This window comes from Myxocyprinus asiaticus, chromosome 37 (genome assembly GCF_019703515.2).
Source record: "Myxocyprinus asiaticus isolate MX2 ecotype Aquarium Trade chromosome 37, UBuf_Myxa_2, whole genome shotgun sequence".
NCBI classification, from domain to species: domain Eukaryota; kingdom Metazoa; phylum Chordata; class Actinopteri; order Cypriniformes; family Catostomidae; genus Myxocyprinus; species Myxocyprinus asiaticus.
Genome location: NC_059380.1, coordinates 14,057,547 through 14,082,081, shown reverse-complemented (window position 1 = coordinate 14,082,081; position 24,535 = coordinate 14,057,547). Strand labels below are relative to the sequence as shown.

The window sequence follows — 24,535 nt, the reverse complement described above, 5'->3', positions numbered from 1 at the left end:
ATGATGTTACTTTAATACTGAATATTTGGATCGTTTTACTGATTCAAGGTTGACCCATGGTCATGGAAAACACACATTTTAAAATTGTGTTTTCCAGGCCTGGAAAAGTCATGCAAATTAATAGTCTTTAAAAATATCATGGAATTTTTATGGTGAAATATGGAATACTTTTGTAGCTATTCTTGGCTCTAAAATATTTTAGCAGCACATTGCACTCTGTTGTAATTCAAGAAGCCTGCATGTATGTGTATTTAATGTGTTTTCTTTCAAGCAGCTTTTGTTTCAAATAATAAATAATACAAATAATTTTACATATTTTGCCTTTCTTTTCATTGCCCAAGACACAATTAGGGGACATTTTTAAAGAATCATATGAACGCATTAAAAAAAAATGCAGAATTGAATTGGTAGTGGAATCTAATAGGATTTCATTGCAAATCGAATAGTTCTGAATTTGTAAAAAATAATTGAGAACAATTTGCTTTTAACTCCGAGATTCACACCCCTAATGACAATGTGTACTTAAAGATACACATTATGAGATTTGTTTTAATGAGTGGTCATTTATAAAAATCAATGAAATACTAAAATGTCTTAATTAAAAAGTTTGTGTAAATGCACCTCTGCAAGAATCTGTTTTGTTAAAATATTTAGAATTTGTTAAGTAATTTCATCATTTGGTAACAAGCTGCTGAGGGGAGTTAATCCAATAAGAATTGCATTTCTTATTTCCAAGTATTTTTTCCTCAAAAGCTCTAAAAGGATCATTAATGGAACCAGAATCGTTAAGAGGAATCAGAATCATCAAATTCTTGACGATCCCCATTCCTAGTTATGTACAGAAGGTATGTAGGTGTGTAATATAAAAACATTCTTGGACATACTACATTCGCCATTTTGCCATTTGTCTAAGATTTAAAACATACAGCACTAACAACCGCAAAAAATTCAGGAGCATGAGCTTGGATTAGTATAACAACACCAGCCTCAAAATGATTACGTGATGGTCATGGTTTTCATTGGCATATTGACTACATTCATCAACATTAGCTCAGCCTGCTGGCTAATAATAAAAATGGAAACTTTTCACAGCGAGTTCACAAAATCTGCCTTGTCTACTTACATATTAAACAAGTAATCAATTGTAAAACTTAACCACGAGGAACAACTTTCTTGGTACTTGAAAAGAGCCCACTTAATGTTCTAACCCAACTTTTGGAATCTGACGACGACTCAGCTCCAGTGGTCTGATGAGCTATTGAATTGAAGAGACTTCAATTTAGGTAAATCAACATGACTCATTTCCTTGAACACAAATACAGAAGCTATGCACTGGAGCAGTTCGACCAACAGAACTGACACAAAAACATTTGTTTCAGATTTACCACAAGCATGTACTATCAAGCTCTTGCACTGGTTCCTAGTTAACCTCAAATACACATCATACAACAACCCTTTGCTCCAGCCTTCTCTACACAGGGCAGGTTAAAACCCCACCAGTCACAATTACCCAGCCAAGCACCTTCATCAAACAACTGATGCCTGGGAGCACGTCTGACATGGCAGAGTCCTAATTCACTCCCACTCCAAACTACACTCTATAAGCACCAAATAGCCATGAGCAAAAACATCTATCCGTCCACATCTAACAGTGGAGGGAGGGGAGTATAATGCCGTTGTTTAGCGGTTGCCATTTGGATTCGACTAGCAGGTGCTATTGGCTTTTTGTAAAACTGTGGCAAATGTGAAATGTTTTATTCATGTTCTGTAAACAAACTTTGCAATGCGGAGTGTGTAGTATGTGTTGACAGAGCCCAAAGTAAAGAGTTCTCTGGCTTTCTTTTTTCCGGATTTCTCTGTCGTAAGTAAATGAAGGCCTGAACAATAGCTATTGAGTTGAGGAGATGGAATTATGTAATCCAAGTGTTACAAAATGTGTCCACTCAGACACACATTTATCTGGTACTGCCTTCATCTATCTTTCTACCCATTATAAATTGAAGGAAAATAGTTGGGCTGTTTCGAAAGAGATGCCATTAGTGGATTAATAGGGTTAATAGGATGTGCTCCATGTCCTATGAAAAAAAAAAAAAGATAATAAGAAAGATAGAGAGAGGGAGATAGTTAAAGAGTGCCTCTTCCTTTGGGCTGTCAGCAGGTAGCTTTGATGAGTGAGGATACAATAACTACTGTATATCAATGGAGTGCATTTATACAATGCATTTGGCTCCCTGGAAAATCAAAAGACAGGGTTTCACCATCTGACAGTATATCAGTAAATTCTCCATATGTTGATTTCAAAGCCCTCAATCTTACAACGTTGCAATTCTAGCTATACTTTAAGTGAGGGGTGTACATCAGGGTTCGGTCTTTGGTCCATTAAAGTTTGTACTGGTTTATTTTGTTGTTTTTTTTAAAGAGGTGGGGGTGAGTTCATTCCAATTAATAATCAGTGAATACAATTTTAATATTAAAATATTAATATTTAATATATACAAGGCATAACGTACTGTAAGCCATTCAATATCGTATAGTAACCCAGTTTGTGATAATGACCAGCTGACAGTACATTACCCTGCTTATTACATGGCTACTTCCCAAATAAATAAATGGATGTGAAATACTGCCTTGAGTTGAAAATATTGTATTACATGACAAGAAAGAGACCACATAGTAATACTATAAGAATAATATAAGAAGGAAATACGTTGCCTATGACAACAGTCACATATACAATTTAGAGGTCATACAAAGATTGTTGACCGCATAATGCTGCAATTGACCAATCAGAATCAAGTATTCGAAAAAGCTGTGTTATAATATATTTGATGTAATTGGCATACTTACAAATATAATATTTCTCTAGTAATTGAATGAAAATTATTTGAACGAGGCAAGGGGAAAAAAAGTCCCACAACAAACAAATCAAACATTTCCGGGAGAAGTTAGAAGGGATGCAACTGCACATTTTATCCTGCCAGAGGACCTAATAATTAACATTTCCATTAATATTCCTTCCACAGATCCTGGGTGTCTGTGAAAGCTCCTGTGAAATGCAAATTGCTGTACACAGAATCTTCAGAGTGGGAACTCAGTGACTGCAGGGGAGGGCCACCACTCTCTCCCAATAGAGCTCACAACATTTCAGGTACTCCATTGATGACAGGAGTACTGGATAGAAGGAGACTGGCACTAGACACTTTTCATTTGAGAGAAATACTACACACAATGTTTGGGCATTCTTTATGTATTCAAATTGTATGATTTAGCCCTCAAATGGCAACTAAATATTGTAGCATAAATCCTTTTTTTGTGTGTTGGGCAGCAACAAGTATACATTAATGAATAGTTTCTTGTACCTTTTAACTGTACGGATGGATGCATGGATGCATAAATGGATGTATGGACTGGATGGATGCATGGATGGATGGATGAATAGACGGACAGACAGATGGATAGACTGATAGACTAGATAGCAATTCCTATGCATTTTGTGTATTTGCATGAGAAAAAATAGAAGACTTTGACATTGAATTCATGGCCAAACCAAAACACACTTTTAATCAGAACAGAAGCAGAACAATGTAAATATGTGCAGAACAATATGAATATACATAAGTGATGCAATCTTTAGACAAGAGCTTCCTTAAAATACATCACTTTCAGCCTTCTGAAATATTGCTACTTTGGGTTGCAAAACTCAAAAAGCAGGGTTCACTATTAAACTCTCACCATTCCTGTTTACTGACGTACAGTGTGCGAGATACAAGATGACTTCCATGTCTCCCATTATTGTAAACGGAGTTCTGTGATGAAGATATCAGTATGTGTCCCGAATGCAAACACATTCAGCCGAAACCAAATCAGGTACATATTGACATGTTTGCTTACAACAAATGCAAACAAATTATTAGCATCGTGCCAAGAATTCCAGTGTGCTTCGGCAAAGGATCATTATCCGGGATGCAACACCTCACAGCTCGTAAAAACTAGAAGCAAAAGTATGTTGTGCTTCAGAGCAGAGCAAGTAATCAACACGAGGAGGACGGTAAGTGTGTGTGTCTGGGGGAGAAAAGTACTAGTGAAAAGATGAGTTATGAGGTGTGTGTCGGTATGTTTGCGATTTCAGAGCTGTGACTGTAGCGAAGATATTGATCAGAGCTCCAGCTCGTAATGATAGTAAAAAGAATTGGTTTCGGCCACAAGCCTAAAGTCTTCAGTGGTGCTTTAGGAGTCAACACAATCTCAGATGGAGGAAATTTCAAAGGAGGAAGAAAAGTATTCCTAAATTGAGAAATGTCTGTAATAAATGCACGGTAAAGAAGATGAACTTGAAGTTCTTATCATCTCACTCCTAAAACAAATTCCCCTAATTTGACCTTTGTCTGTCTTTAAAGGTAAAGTGTGCAATTTCTGTGCCACTAGCATCATCAAATGGAATTGCAAAAAATAATGATTGTTTTTAAACATTTTGATAGTCTGTAATTGGTTGGACAAACAGATAGCCCAACCCCAAACTTACATACATCAGCTTTAATGTGTTAGTAAAGTAACTGTATTTTCAGGAGCATTTCTACCTTGGGGTCAGCAGTGAGAAGTTTGAAAGCAGCGTACACCTGGTTCTCCTTTACACCTCCACCCAGATCCAGGAAGTTGGCAGGCTTTCCACCATGCAGGTCGATAATGTCACACGTTGCCATAGCAAGACCAGCACCATTCACTGTAGATAATAGATTTTTATTTTATTTTTTATTACAAATTATATTGTCAGCATAACAATTTCTAAAATAAAATAATAATAATTGAAAATGAATTTCAGAACTTTGTAAGATCCCCTTCTGCTTAACAACACACTCAAGCTGGCATGAACAAGTTTGTGCAAAACATGATGATCCATGTAATCCCAGCATGATTTGCATCTTGTGTGTTTAAACGGAAACAAGAATATCTGACCTTTCTTACAAAGGAATGAATGAAAAATTAGCTTACATTTGATTAGTTACTAGAGATAATACATAATCTTAGATATTTCTAATTTATTTCATGTCAACTTTTGTTTGTTTTACATTTTTTTAAACTCCTTCAAATTCCTATTTATTTCCATGTTTATATTACATTTTAAATCCCAGATTTTCAAACTGGTCAAACAGGTCCTGGACCCTACTACAGAATATATTGTAGCTAGCTTTCTACATGCAACATATATTCAAGAAAGACAGACAAAAAACCAGTAGAAGTAGCATTTAGTACAGCAGTTTAGGATGTTCCCAAATGTTCCAGATTGTGGGGGACCATAGGTAAATTTTAAGAATCGGTCACTGAGCAACCCATATTGATTATCTACTTAAGCACACGCTGTCTTTGGTGGTAACGGCCCTGGCTGATTGGTTAGTAAATCATGCCCACACAGGCTCTCAATCTATAGTTCGCTGCTATCCAATGAAGCTAAACTGTGCTTGATTAAAAGTATCCAGAGTGTCAGGAACAGTTGTAGTATCTGTTATCCCAGTCTCTGTGTGCAGAATGGCAGCCAACTAATTCAGCCGTTTCCTGCTTGTCCCAACTCTGCTGGCTCCACATATATCCCCTTATTCCGTTCCTCACTGCTGAGCTAACGTGCTGGCATGGGCTCTGACACTCAATAAAGAGAAATTCAGCCGAACAGCTGTCACTTTACTGCTTTACAAAGCTTTTAAGGTGCACACTAACTGCCAATAAATTGTGCATGTAAGTGTGTTTGTGTCTACACATCAAGGTCAGTTGGATTCACTTGCGCTTGTCTTGTCTGAGGCTCTTTCTTGGAGCTGTACTGTGAGAGCCATGATTTATAATGAGGGACCACTTAAACGTGTAGACTAGCAATCATCTTGGTTGAGTCGTTTTCCAGAACATTCTTGCTCATTAGAGCCCATTGGTTCAGGCAGGTCCCTTATGGAGCTTTTATAGAGCTGCTGGAAGAGTTGACTGGATTGGTGCCCATTCGGTAACACTTTCTCAAAATACTGTTGTCGAGATTAAAATAAAGACATCAAAAACTACTAAAAAGAGCATTTCTAAAGCTGGATTTTAAATATCCCATGAGAGATGAAAATGTTCTGAACAGCTTTTGAAAAGCATCTGATCCATCTGGTATGTAATTTGGGCCATTCAGAAATGCATGCAGTAAATTTTCATGTCCCAATCATATAATGTATGTCTTAATATACTGGATAAAAAATATAAAAATCAGTTTTTTTTTTTTTTTTTTTTTTTTAATTATTAGCTTTTATTTATTTATTTATTTATTTATTTATTTATTTATTTATTATTATTTGTTTTTTCACAATTAAGTAAATGTAAGGCTTACATTTGAAATAATTTCACACCTTTGGTTTCAGTGAAATCTTTTTGGTAAAAAAAAAAAAAAAAAAAAAAAAAAAAATGTACGCAAAAACGTCTGTATTTGATTAATTCTGTAATGTCTGGTAAGTTTGTCTCACTCTAAAACATTCCATCCTGCCTGAACTTGACCAGAGCATATTTATGTAAGTCTGTTATGAACTTTTATAAAAATACTTTCTTAAATCCCTTAAACAGAGCTCAAAAAGGCACTGGATAACAGGAATAAGCCATTTATAATCTTATTATAACTAAATAGCAACAGGCTATTGTATAAGAATCACTAAAACACACCAAAACAAGCTATGTTTCCATCCAGTCCGATGTACTTGAGGTCATATTTGGCTGCCTCAGTCTCCGTGGGGTCGCTCTCTGCGGTGTCGTCCATGGCGAACACAGCTTTCTGTCTGAACTCTGCATTGTCATCAAAGTTGATTTTAGCATCAAAGCAAACAACTGTGAAAACAAGGCATAAAAAAAGGTTGCATTTAATTTAGTCATATCCTGGCATAATTTAACTCTTCAGTGTTTAACTACAAAAATAGTGGTCTTTGCCCAGTTATTAAAAAAAAATAAAATGGATCCAATGTTCAGTATTTCTACTTTGCAACTGGTTTCGATTCAAGATGTTAAATTTATTTAATGTGCCACCTTAACATTTATTTGCATTTTTCTAAGTAATGAAGAACACTCTCCTGAATAAAAAGATGCAATAAGAAATTGATAAAGCAATGAGGACCAAATAGTGTTGGATTGTACCAACAAATATCAACAAACTGACATGAACAGGTTTTTATTTTCACATAACTTTTAATAGCACATAAGTCAGCAAGCATCTAACAATTGAGCTATTCTAGAAAATCCAAGGAGTGCGTGTGACCAATTGGCTATTGCAAACCTAAGAATTTACATCGAGTGAAAGGGAGCTGCATTTCTGTAAACCTATTCAATACAGCTATAAAAACAAACTTTGGTAGTTATGACATGGTCTTTGTTAACACCATGTATACATCTATAATTTCTCATTTAATACAGGGCCAAAACCCTGTATAGTAAACAGCAGTACAAACACAGATGCTGAATCAGAGAATTAGCCAGGGAATAGAGTTGTGGGTGGCTGTCTGCTCCATGTGGCCGTGTGTGACCAGACCCAGCACCTATCTCATTTGTAGTGTTTCCTGAATTACAGGGACCTGGCACTCACTAACAAAGATAATCTGTATAGAAAAGTACACAGAGTTCCTGAGCTGTTATCAGTTTAAACTTTACACTGTTACTAGGTGAGTTTAGCTATTTTTGCAAATAAGTATGGGCAAAGAGTATAGAGATAGATAAAAAGAAAAAGAAAAAGAGAGTCAAGCGATCCAGAAAACAACGAACATCATAATACGTTTGAAAGCACTTTCTTTAGGAAAAAGACACACAGTTTTATTTTTGTCACTTTTTTGACAAAACAAACAAACAAACAAAAAAACAGGACAAACAATGTATCATAAGCCATTCATAGAGCTTTTTTGTGATCCTTGCCATAAAGAAATATGTCTAGATTAATGTCAAAGTCAGAGCTGTATTTTTTTAATAGCTCTATTATGGTTTTCACAGAGAAAACATACTATCCTCAGGAATAAGACAGCATAAATAAACTCTGACAGAGATTATATTTGATTAAGATTATTTAAACAGCAATTACGATGCATCGTGACATCGTACATTTGGTCATGATTTGAACCGACTAGATTATTTTGGAACGATTTGACACAATAATTAATTTTAAAATCAGGACCAAATTAGGACCAAAGAGGTTCGGCTCTATGTGGCTGTGTACATAAACAGAAAAATAATACTAGTGTTCCATGCATTATAGATCCAAAATGAAAAAAAGAAAACAATATCTAATGCAACATAATGACTTTAACTGGTTATTTCCCTTCAGAACAGTCCATAATCAATCCTTATTCCCTATATTGCACACAATGTGGCATTAATTCACAGTTTAGTCTTTTTATATTTATCCAACACATCCTACCTCTTCTGTCATTATATTCCCTTCCACTGTATATAACAGATTTGTATTTGCACTATGTGTGTGTGTGTGTGTGTATATATATATATATATATATGTATATATATAGATATATACACACACACACACATTTTGTGTATTCTTTATATACTTTATTTTCTATCCAATTTTTATTCTTATTCTATTTCTATTTATTTTGTATTATTATTTTTTTATTATTATCTCTGTCTTGTTGCTGTATTGTATTGTTGTGCACAGGAAGCTCCTGTCACCAAGACAGATTCCTTGTATGTGTTAGCATACCTGGCAATAAAGCTGATTCTGATTCTGATAATTATAAAGGGAACGAGTGAATGATCGGAGTGAATGATCGATTGATTTTGTACAGAGCAAATATCTGCCCATCAATCACATTTAAAGGAATATACTGGGTTCAATTCAAGTTAAGTTCAGTTGACAGCATTTGTGGCATAATGTTGATTACCACAAAAATTGATTGCGACTCGTCCCTCCTTTTCTTTAAAAAGGTAAAAATCTGGGTTCCAGTGAGACGTTTACAATGGAAGTGAATGGGGGCCAATTTTTGAATGTTGTTTCAAAAGTATAGCCACAAGGCGTAAACAATATGTGTGTTAACATGAGTGTGATCAAATCACTTACTAAACTTTTCTGTGTAAAGTTATAGCAAATTTAACAACTTTGTTGCCACGACAATGTAATGCCAACAAACCCTAAAATGACTGTAAAAATTACAATTTAAATAAACTTTACAGCTCAAATAATACATGCGTTTTAACAAAATAATTAATGTAAGTACTTTTATAAAATTTATAAGCTTCACATTTCTGCCTTTATACCCCCCAGAATTGGCCACATTCACTTCCATTGTAAGTGCCTGACTGTAACCTCGATTTCTGCTTTTCTTACAGAAAAGAATATGTCAAAATTAATTTTTGTGGTAATCAACATTAGGCCACAAATGCTTTCGATTGAGCTTTATTTGTACTGAACCCAGAATATTCCTTTAATTTGGCTGAGTTCTGTTCGTGGTTATACAATTTTAGGGATAAATAAAAAATATTATGGAGATACAAAAGCAATATAAACATAATATATTGTAATTGGGGAATAAAGCAACAGCAATTAAATTAGTATGGTCAAATGGATGCAAACAGTTATGAAAAATGATAAAGATAGCGGAGCCCAGCGGCTTGAACTTACTTAATTTCAAGTGCACTTTTTTTGTTTTAATTTTGCATGCTCTGTGTCTGTCGTGAGACGGTATCTGTATTACATTGGGTATTATACAGTAACGGTAACTGATTTTTGAATTCCGTAATCAATGCACTGAAACATTTTAATACCCCTTATGCTAATACAATCACAAAAATGGATGGTACAGAACAGGAGAGTAGAGAAAGAACCTAAAAAATGGACCCTTTGAGGACTAAATCATTTTGCCATTATGGTCCAGGGCAGAGATGATTTCTCTTCCCTTCTTTAATTTGACAGGCTAATACTGCAGGCATTACCCTCTCTGGACCTACTCTATGTAATTTCATACCAATAAACGTAACAACATCCTAAATCATTTCCTAACAGGTACCTACAAACAAACGAGTGGAAATGGTATTGGGGATAGTATTTGATCACATTGAGAACATATTTGTGCCAGTGTTACATTGGTGAAGCTAGATTTTTTAAAACCTGTAAAGTTTTGCTGAGACAGCATTCTCCACAGCCACGAGAGTTTGAGATAGCCAACCATTAGTGTGAAATAACATTTATCCCTGAAAGTTGCAAGTTTCTATTTGGATCTTTACACACACACACACACACACACACACACAAATCTTACCTTGTCCCTCAGGTGTTTCTCCAAGCGGATTGACTTCGACTTGAGTGGCGTCGACTTTTAGGAACAGATCATAGAGTCGCTTAATCTGATCTGCAGCCTGTGACAGACCCACAGAGAGCACTAATTACCCAAGCTGCACACATGCCGCAGAGCTCAGAGAGCTAACATAAGCCATTCAAACTACCTTGAAACCTCAACACACTTCAAAACACACATACACCTTCATATTCTGGGTCATATGCACAGAGCAGTAATAAGGTCATATCCTTGACTGAACACCTACTGTGCTGAGCGGAGTGTACTCTTGACATTTTGTATATGTCAATGACCAATGAAATTATAATTTTATATTGCACAATACTACTTTAATTATTGCACAATATAACTTTAATACTATTTTAATTAAAGAACTCTTAACTAGCTGTCTGAGAATTATATTTCATAATACTTTCATATTTAGAACTTTCTTCGTAATACTTTTGGATTTTGTACTTTAAAAATACTTTCCTAGAAGACTTCATAATACTCTTGTATTTTGTACTTTTATTATACTTTTGCAGATGAATTTGTAATGCATTTATATGTTGTACTTTTGAAATATTTTACATTTACAACTTTCATAATGGTTTTGCAGAACATTTCACAATGCTGTTGCATTTTGTGTTCCTTTCCTAATGCTTTTGTTATAAGAGTTTGTAATATGTTCATATTTTGTAATAATAATTCATTAAAATAAACCATAATGCTTTCATATTGCATACTTTTTTTAAACTTTTGTAGAAGATTTCATAATACTAATGTAGTTTGTACATTATACTGTAATAATTTCATTGAAGACATTATAATATTTTTGTATTTTGTAATTGTATTGTACATTTGTGGATGATTTTTTAATAATTTTGTACTTGTGTAAAATATTTTTTTCTTTTGAAACACTTTTGTAGATTTCAAAGTACTTCTATATTACAATTTAATAGAAAAATCTGTAATACTTTTGCATTTTGTAATACTTTCTTAATATTTTATAAGATTTTGTAATACTTATTTTGTATTCCCATAACAATAAATCTGACAATAAAATATGAATTCATTTGTTTAAATTCTTATACTACATTTTCTGATAATGTGAACAGTCAAAAGTAAACTTTAATAAAAAAGTATGGTTTCATAAGAAAAAAAAAAAAGGATTACAAAATTTAATTGATTACATTTAAATTAAATTTAAAGATTTAAAAATAAAAAAGCATACATTTATGGACAGGCAAAAATTATATAAATACAGCTTTTTATTAATTTTATTGTTACTGCTTTATTTATTGTTTATTGTTACTGTTAATTTTATTTTAAACTGGGGTTAGGGGACCCCTAGGGGGCCTCGAGGGAGTGCAGGGGATCAGCGGAAATTTTTAAAGAAAGTGTAACAAATGTAAACTAACAAAATAACAAAAGTTATTTTATTCTACTGCCTGCCACAGTTTTTAACAGTAAGATATAAAAATGAATCTGTATACAGTTTCATATATTAAGAAACCAAAATATTGTGTTCATCTCTCCTTCCTTGCAACATTCATACTTTCATGGGGGTCCCTCACAAGGCGATCATAATATTTGGGGGTTCCCTTGAATCAATACGTTTGAAAACCCCTGGACTAGAGCACAAGAATCATTCTAACAAAGCTGAGGTTTGAGGAGAGGCAAAGACAGGTAAGATAACTGACTTCTTATTGCTCTACACAGAGCTATTTCATGTGCTTTCTGAAAGCATGTCATCATAACAAATTTGACTTTCAAAGCATTTAAGAGTTAAAATGACATCTCCCTCTTCCCCTAGCCAATGGAAGCTTTTTTGATAATGAGAGCAGGCTGACAGAAAACATTGTGGAATGGCTTTCATCAGCATGCACAGGCGCACGCAAGCTCTTTGTCGTCTCTGTCATCTAGCTTCACTTCAAAGTGGTGAGGCTAAGTTAACGGTATACTGCATGCCAAAGCGTTCTAATTAGCGTTGACTCAAATAGATGCTTGCGAAAGATGCGCATTAAAGGGATGATTTTATGAGAGCCAAACTGACAAGCCAGACATTTAGTAATAATTCCCATAACCCTGAGCAACTCAAATCAACGCCCTTTCTGAGAAAATAAGCACTTGTTCACACATAAACACAATGTTGAGAAGTTACATACATTTAAACGCTTCAATTAAGATGATGTGTGCTTTTCCACCTTTTAACATTCTGAGCCAATACAGATTTCTTGCAGTGCTTAGTGTGACGAAGCAAATGCAATATCATAATTGACAATGCAATCCAGAAGCATACTTTAGAACAGTGATTCTTAACTAGTAGGTTCTGTTTTGAAAGCTGGGAAAAACAATGCTAAATGCAAATAATAAAATGAAACTAAGCAAATAATTGTGCATAGTTGTGATGGCAAAATAAATGTTTTTAAAAATGAAGAGAAAAATATTTGTATTTGTTGCAGTGCATTCAATCAAACTTTACAATATTTTGTTGCACCTGTCACTTGGTATTATGGCTAAAATTACAACATTTGGCCAAGTGTTTGAACTATAGGTTGGTACAAAGGCTGCTAAATTACACTTCTGCTATTCTTTATGTATTTACAAAATTGTCACTTTTCCTATTTTGACAATGTCATGTTAATAATTTAGCACATTGTTTGGCCTATGCAGTTCCTGGTCATTTTAATAAATTTTAATGTTTGATTTAAAACCATTTTTCTTTACTTTTGTGTGATAAACAATTTTGTTACTTTGTTGGCCAATTGAGTTGTACAATTGATGTCCATTTTAAAATCTGGGTCCTAAGACAAAACTTGTTGAGAAAAAAACAGAAGAGGCTCATCTGAAATCAAGCAGTTACCAAATCTACTGCGCTAGGGGCACTCACAGAATCTGTACAAGACTGCAAGATAAATGTCATTAAATCTTAAAATTGGGCTTATAGTTTATGGCGATGGTAGTTGCAGCGTATCTGCCATCCGTTTATAGGTGGCAGTTTATGTGAGTGTTCCAACAACACAATTGTTGATGGCTGGTGGTGTCTGCTCAGACCTAAAGCGTAGCGGAAATGTTTAATGACGGTTATGGCAGAGACATCAATTCCATTATACTTTCGCTCTTTTTTTCCCACGTGAAAGATGGAAACACAGGACAAGGGGAGGGGAGGTGAGGTGAGGGGGGCTGTGGTTCTGTTAACAACACTGACTCTAATAGCAGAATTTCAGTCCAACCCCATTACCTGTCTCTCCAAAGGTCCTTTGAATCCCAAATTAGCTGCCATACGTAGCACCTGGTCATCTCGAACCCCCTCAAATATATCTATGGCTTCCTGTGATAAAAAATGGGAGGGTGAAGGGGAGAGAGGAAACCAAACATAAGCTAAAATTTTAAACAAACCTGATGTTCATTTTAAAATCAAGAGAGCTGCAATTAAGTGTTGGCATGCAGCCAACCTCAAAAGAGCTGGAGAACAATGGCTTTCCAATTATGAGGCCATCTCTAACAGATCACTCATACACACAAACATGCACAAGAGAGATAACGCAAAAAAAAAAAAAAAAAACAGACAGCACAATGAACTACAAGAGTGAGATATAGCAATTCAATTTGTTAAAGTAATTGTTTGACCAAAAATGAAAATTCTGTCATCATTACAGACCCGTATGGCACTGTTTTCCATTCAATGGAAGCAAATTGTTACCAGGGGCTGTCAAGTTTCAAAACTTGTGCGAAAAACATATGTATATAAAAACATATATACAGTTGCAATCGAAATTATTCAACCCCCCTGACCTGCAATATATTCTGGTGATGTGAATTAAAACACATCAACTAAAACCTCAGTAAACAATCAAAGTAAGTTTTTAATACACATTTGAGTGATTTTGAGAACAAAGAGTTCAGTTCACCCAAATTTTTAAATAAAAAATAACTAATTCTCTCCACAAATGTCATGTCAAAAATATTCAACCCCCAAAGTCAATCCTTTGTGGAGCACCTTTACCCTTAATAACATCAAATAAATGTTTTAGGTAAGTGTTCTCAGGCTTCGGACACCTCTCTATTGGAACTTTTGCACATTTCTCATGAGCAAAAGCTTCCAGCTCATTGATATTTTTTGGTTTCTCTGCTGCCACAGCTTCCTTGAAATCCAAACAAAGATTTTCAATGGGATTTTAATGGACTGAAAGGGCCATTCAAGGATTGTTGGTGCCAGACTTTTGAGTATTTCTGTAACTGCTAATCTCCTGGGATTTTCACACACAACAGTCTCTAGAATTACTCAGAATGGTGCCAAAAACCAAAAACATCCAGTGAGGGGCAGTTCTGCAGATGGAAACGCCTTGTTGATGAAGGAGGTCAACAGAGAATGGCCAGACTGGTTTGAACTGACAAAGTCTACAGTAATTCAGATAACCACTCTGTACAATTGTGGTGAGAAGAAAATCATCTCAGAATGCTTTTCTGAGATGCGGGTTGGCACTCTTTTGGCAGCATGAGGGGGACCTACACAATATTAGGCAGGTGTAAGACTTCAGAAAACTGCACTGTTAAGATGCTGTTTTGGGCTTGATGAAGTTCGACAATATTCGACCCCATTCACTCTCATTGTATGGAAAGAGCATAGAAAATATTCTTCGAAATATGTCCTTTTGGGTTCCACGGAAGAAAAAGTCACACAGTTCAAAGTTTTTTGAGGGTGCAAGTGCATTAGGCATAAGGCTCTGTTTTATAATTAGAGTGCTAATTCTAAGCCCAATTTTCACGCCATAGCAAAGCGCAAGAGGGTGTGGGTTGGAGTGTTTGCACTAACTGTGGGTGTACTATATGTTAATGGGATAGTTCACCCAAAAATGAAAATTCTCTCATTATTTACTCACCCTCATGATATCTCAGGTGTGTATGACTTTCTTTCTTCACCAGCACACATTTGAAGAAAAATAGAAAAATATCTCTGCTCAGTAGGTCCTTAAAATGCAAGTGCATGGTGATCAGACTTTTGAAGCTCCAAAAAGAATAGATAGTAATCACGTTGGCACTTGAGACACGGGAGATCTGAGGCACGTGAGACACGGAAGAACAGCGCTGTTTGAGGGTGAGTAAATGATGAGAGATTTTTTTATTGACATAAGACATTTGAGAAGCACATCTGTTTTCAGCGCAAAGTCTAAACTCAGTTACTGCATTTGCAGTTTGGAGATACCACCAGCAAGTAGTTATAATGTTTATATCCAAATTCTGAAAATATAGTGGAACATCAAATAATGTCCCTGAAAATCACTGTTGCAGCTGTTTTATAAAACAAAAATGTATGGGATTTGTGTAAAACTATCTAGAAGTCATGTTTTATTTTTCAATTATTATTATGTTTATACTTTCAATTTGTATTAATATTTTCCATCTGTTGTCATAGAGTGATTTTTAAGTCACTGCAAAAGAGGTCAGTGGAAGAAGTAGGAGAGGGTTAAATTTTTGGATTTGGTATGATTTTCTTTTTTGACCACTTCATTATTTTTATAATATTTTCATTTAGTTTGAAATGTAATTTGAATTTAGCTACATTTTTGGCATAATTTTTCCATATTTCAATAAAAATATAATTTTTCAAAATCAAAATCAACCTGTAGAAGTGATGTGCTTACTGTTACAATTACTGTTAATACAAGCCATGATGAAAATGATAAATAATACTTTCATTCTCTATAAGTTAATGGAGCGTACATCCAAATCCTGACGAGAACGCATGTAACTGTCATAGAAATATGACAGATATTCAAAAAGGAAGCAAATAATGTACAAAAGAACCATATTTCTATTATTCTAATTCATTGCATACAGTACATATACACTAACAACTTCTTATAAATGTGCTGTCATTGTTTATATCGCTGGTGCTTGAGGGAATGGACTATATAGGATGCAGACAATACAACGACCAGAGAAGAACCTCAGAATTATGTAGCTCTTGACCCAGCCCATTTGCACTTTGCACATGCAATTTCACCAAACCCTCTAGCGCCTAGAGCATGCTTGCCCGAAAATACCAAAACTTCATGGCCATGCCAATTGACTTTGTGTGTATGACTTATGGCATAGCAAAATGTATGTGACTAGACTTACGTGCTAAGTGCAAGCACTCTTAAAATAAGGCCCATAATGTACATACAGTCCTTTCACACAAAATGATTGTTTTCTACACCCCATTACAAGTCTTCTCATTCATTAAAAAAAAGAGATTGTGAAAAGAGAGTGCTTGTACTTTGAAGATGAGTTCTGGTGTGGTGGCAGCCACTTCCTCTATGTCCACACCACCCTGAGGGCTTCCAACCATCACGGGTCCATTACAGGAACGGTCCATCAGGATGGCAAAGTATGTTTCCCTGGAGATATCCAGAGCCTCAGCAACCATCACCTGCCCGCCACAAACAAACCCACCAAGTAAGATAGAGATCCATGTTGGTGTGTTACAAAATAATGTACATCATGAACAGGCACATGTTTTTGAAGCAGGGCACATGTTCAACTAGGCTCTGCTGCTACTGCTAATACAATTGACAGCCGATATGAAGCTAGATGAGAGATATTAAGTTGGAAGGGAGGGAATCACAGACAAGGAGGTAGGAAAAAAAAAAAAAAAAACGCTTTAAATGATTGAATTATAGGGAAGTGGAATGCTGAAAAGGGAAGTGACAGAAAAGAGGAAAGGGAGAGAAGAAAATGAAAGCAAGGAGAGAAAGTTAAAGAAAAATGTAAAAAGTTTTAGGTGCGTCTCACCGCGGTGCCATCGTGTTTCACTGGTTTTTAGCTTCTCTAGTCATAAATTATGCATTTTTAGGATGCTATTTCAAGTTAAATGTAGTTTATAACTTAAAAAAAAATGTGGCTCGATACTCTCGCACTCTGCTCCGTCCAGCAGTTGGTTTGTTGTCTGTACAGCTGCATGTTGCATGTATAGCTGGAGCAGTGCTTACTGCCCCCTGCTGACTAGGACTCGCAAACATTTTTGTTTATATAATTAATCTCACTAAATTAACACGTTAAATCAACAGCCTCATGTGGGTAGCATATGTTTGAATCCAGCCTGCAACATGCTGCTGTATTTTTAAAGAATGTAAGTTGCTAAGCTGCTAAATTAGGACTATAACTACCACAATGAGGCAAGTTTATGTGCTTGAAAAAAATAAAACTGGACAACCGTTGCAGTCCGTATAAAGCAACTTTTCAGCAACAAGGTAACACAGTGGCTTCCAAATTCATATTTGATTTACAGTCATGTGTTATTTTATGCAGTAAAAAAAAAGTGTGAAAGTCTCTTCAAACAATGTTAACCACAGACCTTATTCTACTCAAAAACTGAAAATAGCTATTCTAAAATCTCACTGGAATTGCAAAAGGGAACCTATGGTAAATTAACCTTCAGGGTTGACCAACAAATTTATGTCATAATTGAACAGCTCATTATGGGCGCCAAAATAAATATGTGCTGATTACAAGTGCAATGTGAAACAGCACCAACAGAAGACTGAACAAGAGGAGTACACTATTTTATTTTTTAAAACACACTGATCCTTTTCTGTTTTTTCTCTCAATAAACTGATCCTAAATTCTGAATTCATGAGGAAAACCTCATTATACAATAACGCATCCATGTGAGAAGGAAACTGGAGTGTTGAATAGCAAATGTGACGCTCTCTCAAATGCAGCGAGAGAAAGATTGTGGGGGGCATGCCACACGCTCGAACTGGCATTTCCAATGGTTGCATCCCAGTCCTGCTTCTCTTCACCACCTTCCTGGTGAATCTGTCCTACTCTTCCAGAAACATTCTCCCCTGTGGCTCTTTCTCAGGCAGGAAATAGACAGATGTGTTGATTATGTTTTGCACAAAGTTTTGAGGGGAGGTAGTTGGGAATGAAAGCGGGCATTAATGTGGAGCTCTAAGCCGTATTTTAAGACGAGAGGGAGAAGAGGATAAACACTTGCAAAGTGCAGGAAACCGTCATTACCTCCAGAATGAGAGAAACAGTTAAACAGATGGTTTGTGTGTAGGAGTATGCCAGTCTGTGTGGATGTCAGACACAGAAGCAGAGAAAGGAGGAGGGAAATTATATTTCAGCTTGTTAGTGACACATGGAAATGGCTGTTTACCAACATTCTCTGCACACAGGTCTGACTCACAAGGTTTATTAATTTCAGTGAACCATGACACCTAACTGAGCTAATAGAAAAAAAGAACATTTCTTTAAAAAAGACAAAGAGGAAAAAAAAACTAGTGCATTTTTAAATTGTAAGGTACGGCTCTCTCCTGCAACCAGGAAGAAAAAGAAAGTGGAGAGAGAAAGAGCAAATTTCATTTCCGAGTGCAAGAGTAATCATTTATTCAGTGGAACAACATTAGCTGAAATTATGGAGTTAAACAAGGTAAAAAGTTTTTAAAAAAAAATTAAAAAAAGAAGAAAATGTGCTCTCCTGCATACCACATTTACTTTCACTCCTTCCTTAGGGGTCTGTTTGGTGGTCAGATTGAAGCCGAGCATCTTACCGGCCAGCTCTCCAACAACAGCAGGGCTGAAATATAGAGAGACATCAATAACAGAGCAAGATAATCATTGTAGACCCTTTGAAAAAGCTGCAGAATTTTAAAAAATTTAAAATAATAATAACTCACTGGAACATTGAACTGTAATTCACTAGAACTTTATGAAACTTTTAAAATGGAGAAAAACTCAAGAATATAGTTTGGTCCAAAAGTCAGATTTTTATTTTTATTTTTTTAGCATTGACATAAGAAAGTTTCAGGATTTTGAAACATTTTAAACAAACAAAAGTTATAGAACATTTTAAGATTCTGCACTATTTCTAGGTCACTAAGAAATAGTGAGTAAAAAATAAAATGTCCTTCCCTAAAACTTTAGCCTAAACCTAACAATTTGTGTCCTAAAAGTTAAATGAGAGGTGAAAAAAGTCAGTTTGCAAAAATGTAGTTATAGTAACGTTCATTCTATGAGACTAGGTTGTTCAATTTGCTAATTTGTCTACTTCTTGTCACCACAAACATTTTAAATATGTTTCAGTTGTCAGAGCCATGGCCTGGTGTTAAACACATGTGTACTGACACATTGAGCTATGGTGCGTATACTGACACAGCATGTTCGAATCTGGCTCAAGACTTTTCCCGATCCCATAATTTCCATAACAATGAACAATACTTTTACAGCATTAATTAATCTAAGTTAATGTTAATTTCAACATATACTAATACTTTTTTTTTTAAATCAAAAGTTGCTTTAGTAAACATTAGTTAATGCATTATGAACTAACATGAACTAACAATGAACAATAGTATTTTTTTTTAACTACCATTTACAAAGATTAATAAATGCTGCAAGAAAAATATATTGTTAATTGTTAGTTCATGCTACTTAATGCATTAAAAATGCACTACATAACTTTGTGCTCTTTAGCGACATATGTGGTTAAAATTTAGAATTGCAAGCAATTTGCAGAAGAACTCTTTACGTCCGTAGTGTTTCAACAATACTGCTCTGGCGGATGAAACTCATGATTTGAGCTTATTGCCTGTGTGTGATCATGACTGGAAGATATTCAGAGCTGGAGTCATAACGTGCTATTTACACGTTGCTTTTTACTAAACGATTAAACATTTAAAAATGAAATATTACTTGCTTTGGTGAAGATAAATAACACTCTCATTTGTATATTTTGAATTTATTAATTTTACACGTATAGCACTTTTCTGACAGTACACTCAAAGCGCTTTTACAATGATAACAAACCACCACCAGTTACCAGCATATTTTAATATGATTATTCTACTATATGTTTTATCTACTATTAATGTTTGTATTGTACAACATTTATCAATTTAAGAGTTGAAACTCGTGATGGCTGATACAAGTTCAATGGAAGAATTCATTATTTTTTACATTATGTACAGCCCAGTGTTAATCTCGTCAATGAAATCACTGACGAAAAAGTTTGTTGACGAAAATATGACAATAAAAATTATACTGCAAGATATTAACAGTGCAAGATATAAACAGAAAAAGAAACTTCTTGAGAGTCTGTATATAGAAGATATTAGATATGCATAAATTGTATCCATTAATCCAGACAGTATGTTAGGGATTTCTCCGCTTGAGCTGCGTGAGTTGAACGCGCTAACACAAGCAAAATGATCTGCTTTAAAATGGGGTAAATACCTCATTCAAACACATCCTATTTATACACGAGATTCATCAATATATCCACAACATTTATGGAACAGCTTACATCAACACAGAGAAACAACGCGCAAGTCAGAATATGCATTGAGTAACTTGCATTGTGAATACGTGGTTTCCATAAGAAACACTACACACAATGTATCCTTTCACGGAAAATTAATACGTCTCTAAAGTATGAAGAATTGCTAACACTTCAGTTAGTAAAACTGAATAAAAATTAAAATTAACTATTTTTAAAGGACATTTTTGTCAAAAGACAAACTATGACTAAAACGAAAAACTAATATTGGTACAGCCTCAGTTGATAAAGCAAGTGAAACTGTAATAACACTGTAAACTAAAAACATAAAACGAAGATTCAAAAATGATGGGGATAAAATATACTTTATTAAATATGAAAATAATATGCTTAAATATAACAATGACAAGAAGTCAATTTCAGAAGTCATACATTTAGTAACATAACTTCACAGCACAACGTAGATACATCGCAATCAGTAAACACACGGGTAATGTTCGATTCATAAAAGCATTACAACCCTACCCAGCCTACCAGACAACATACTGTATCCAAGCATTATAGCAGGTAAACAACCTCGCCAAACGGATAACAGATAAACATCCATCCAGACTGCAGCGCTGCTCTCCTGGACTGTGTGACTGTGACTGACTGAACTGAACAGCGTCCTCGGACAGAAGACGAGACAGCCGGTACTTCTTTCCTGTTTTTATGGACATGATGTAATGACGCAAAGAGGAACGACATAAGCCAGCAGTTTCGTACCAAATCCGACCCGACAGCTCAAAATACAAATCATTTTTATTGGCTTACTGTAGTAAATCGGGGTAAGGTAAGGACATTGTTTTGAACACTGATTGTTTATGTACTTACTCAATAATGGCAATTTGTTCATTTTTAAACAAAAAATCTTACATAGTGCAGCTTTAAGTAATGTTAACGAATGGAACCTTATTGTAAAGTGTTACCTTGCCGATCTCTCAGGGACGTAAAAAGTGCTGTGCTCATTTGCTAGATAAAACAGATCAGGCTGCGGTTCAGAATGCTTTCTCTAGATGATTCTCTTCATCCCGAAAGTACACTACAGTGACAGTGATACACGACGTGGGCACTCAGTCATAAATCAGCGCCTACTTGAGGAAACCGCATGGCTTTCTGCTAAAGTTTCTGCTCTGGCTTTCAGAGATTGCTATATTGCACATGTCTCCTTCATTCTCAAGGGTTTTTTTACACAACATTTTTACAGTTTCTTTTACACTTATAATTTGTTCATTGCTACTGAAGCTACAAACAGCTGAGAAATCCATCATCCTATACTATAACTGAGTTTTGAGGGCACGTGCAAATGCAGAGGGCAGTGTGATATGTTGCTCTTATTTTCTTGGTGAGAAATGCAGAGTGTCAAGCAATGGTCTATGTTTTAAAAGGAATGAAAGATAGGAATTCAAGATCTATTCATCCACAGAAAATGGGTCTATGCAGGAACTCACTCTCTTGTTAAATGCACCCCTCCTTTCAGGCCGCTGTCGAACACTCCTTTGCCTCTTCCTCCTGCTAAAATCTGAGCTTTCAGGACAATCTCCCTTGCATCTAAAATGAAAGAAAGGATGGATAGGGTTAAAGCCAAAAGATACAAAATAAAAACATGGATTTTGTTAGAGAGAAGACATGCCATAATTTGAGATATGTGAATATGTGATATGCAAATTATGAAATGCATGTGAACTATATAACAAAGTTACATATCATGAGCAAATGCATGGCCTCTGTTTAATTGATGAAGAACTTAATGCATGAGCAGTGCATGAGTCAGGTCACAACATGCCAATTGCAGCTATTAATTGAATTCTTTATGTCTATCTTGTTTCTGTGCTCATTAAAAAAAAAAAAAAAAAAAGTACTGGATATGGATTTCTTTAGCATAAAAATCTCTCCAATCGACCTTAGTCTTGGTAGATATCATATTTAATTTGACGTGAAAGAAAACGAGGCTGTGAGGAATAGAGGTGCAATGTGTTTTATGGGCTGAACTATGTTTATGTCCTAGACCACATCTAATTTTTCACAACTCATGTTAAATTGTTTGTTTGCTGGAATATTTATTTATTTATTTATTTTTATTTTTTTGCTAAGATGCATTTTCAATATTTTGTCAGCTGAATGATCAATACTAAGATATTCCTCACAGCTTCATTTTGTCAAATTAAATATGATGTCTACTCTGACGAAGTTCCATAAGACAAAACTGAATGCAGTTTAACATGGTATCCAGCTTTCCGCGCTCCACAAAAAAGTTTTTAGCCAGTAACATTTGCCACCCAATACCTTAGAAACTAATTAATGAAATTCCTTTACTTCCAGCCAGTTTGCTTAATTTAAAACTTAATCTAGAGGTACTGTCAACTCATCCCACAGCAAAGAGCCTCAAAAAATATTCAGATAAACAAGCAAATAAAAAGAAATGAGTCTGGGAAGAGGAGTGTGTATTTTCAGCAGTAATTTGATTACAGATATTAAGCTGATCTCCAAAGGCATGTTTATGACGTGTCTTCCATGGCGGTTGGCAATTTAGTCATAATTTCTTTCATCATGGAAATCTCACAGAGATGGAAGCTCGCAGCTGAGGAAATAATAGCTTGTCATGAGGCGCTTTGTTGAAACATTTGATCAATATTGTGGTATTAATCATTATCGAATCTGGTGAAACAGGGCCATACACTGTAGAGTTACTTTTATGTTATTACGAAGAACCTCAGAGAAACATTACCTTGATAATGATTTTTAAAACTGTACCAGGGTGTGTGATTTACATATTGCATTATGTAATATACAGAGGCCCCAAAAAGTATTTTTGGACACACTTTATACTTTAGTCACACTTAAACATGTATTCATGTCATTGCATTACAATACCATATATAAAACCAAAAGGCATAAAAAAAAAAAAAAAAGAAAAACGTTTTTGTTAGCTTCAAATAATACCAAAAAACTCCAGAAGTATTTGGAGATATTCTTTCACAGTTAATGTGATGAACTACACCTGTTGTTACTCTGCTAGGGCATCTGTGTGAACTGACTTCATATGTCCACTAAAATTTCCTTGGGATCAGCTGGATAAAAGTTATTCCAAAAAAGGCTCAAAAGTTAGTTCTGAGAAAAGGTCAAGCATTAATTGTTTGCAGATGCCACTTGGTTTAATTGGTAGCATTTTACAATAAGGTTGCATTTGTTAACATTAGTTAACATGGAATAACAATGAACAATACATTTACAGCATTTATTAATCTCCGTTAATGTTAAGTTTTAACATATACTGATACATTTTTTAAATCCAAAGTTGCAACTTTTAACATTAGTTAATGCACAATGAACTAACATAAACTAACAATGAACAATTGTATTTTTAGTAACTAATATTAACACAAAGAAATAAATGCTGTAAAAATAAATTGTTCATTAGTTCAAATGCATTTACTAATGTTAATGAATGTAACCTCATTGTAAAGTGTTACAGTAAAAAAAAAAAAGTGTGTGTATTTATATATATATATTTTTTTTTTTGTTTGTTTTTTTATTTTTTTTATTTAATGCAAAACAATTTGTACATTTTAAATGTGGCTTTAGCATCCAAAAGTTTTTATTGCAATTTTACAATAACCTTGAGCACTTTAATACTAAGATAAATAAAAAAGGAAACTAAAGCTAACAGTAAATAATATACATAAATTAAGAAGAGAGAACAAAAGAGAGAGGAAAAATGCATTGCAGCATCATAAACTGAATCACAAAAGGTCAAAGGTAAGTCAATGAAGTCCCTTGTGGAAACATATTCTGTTTGGTGTCATAAGCGTTTAACAAGTTTATGGCCAAGGATCAGAATGAGTTTTAAATCATGTCAGATTTACACAGCACACACCCAGCCAAAGTCTCATCGCCTTACAGGCTGCCACAGGGACACTGAATTGGCACATGGTATAATGACTTCACAAAG

General features: G+C 34.9%; 1 protein-coding gene across 1 annotated transcript in view; it reads right to left on the bottom strand.

The window, feature by feature from the left end:
- Window positions 1-24,535, bottom strand: part of LOC127428066 (succinate--CoA ligase [GDP-forming] subunit beta, mitochondrial-like) — a 169,433-nt gene that overhangs the window by 75,863 nt on the left and 69,035 nt on the right. Inside the window, exons 3-9 of the mRNA XM_051676122.1 lie at window positions 22,035-22,134; window positions 18,756-18,846; window positions 16,540-16,692; window positions 13,519-13,608; window positions 10,260-10,356; window positions 6,673-6,834; window positions 4,578-4,720 (exon numbers count right to left, since the gene is read on the bottom strand). Coding sequence (XP_051532082.1) covers window positions 4,578-4,720; window positions 6,673-6,834; window positions 10,260-10,356; window positions 13,519-13,608; window positions 16,540-16,692; window positions 18,756-18,846; window positions 22,035-22,134 — 836 coding nt within the window. The remainder of the gene's footprint in view (window positions 1-4,577; window positions 4,721-6,672; window positions 6,835-10,259; window positions 10,357-13,518; window positions 13,609-16,539; window positions 16,693-18,755; window positions 18,847-22,034; window positions 22,135-24,535) is intronic.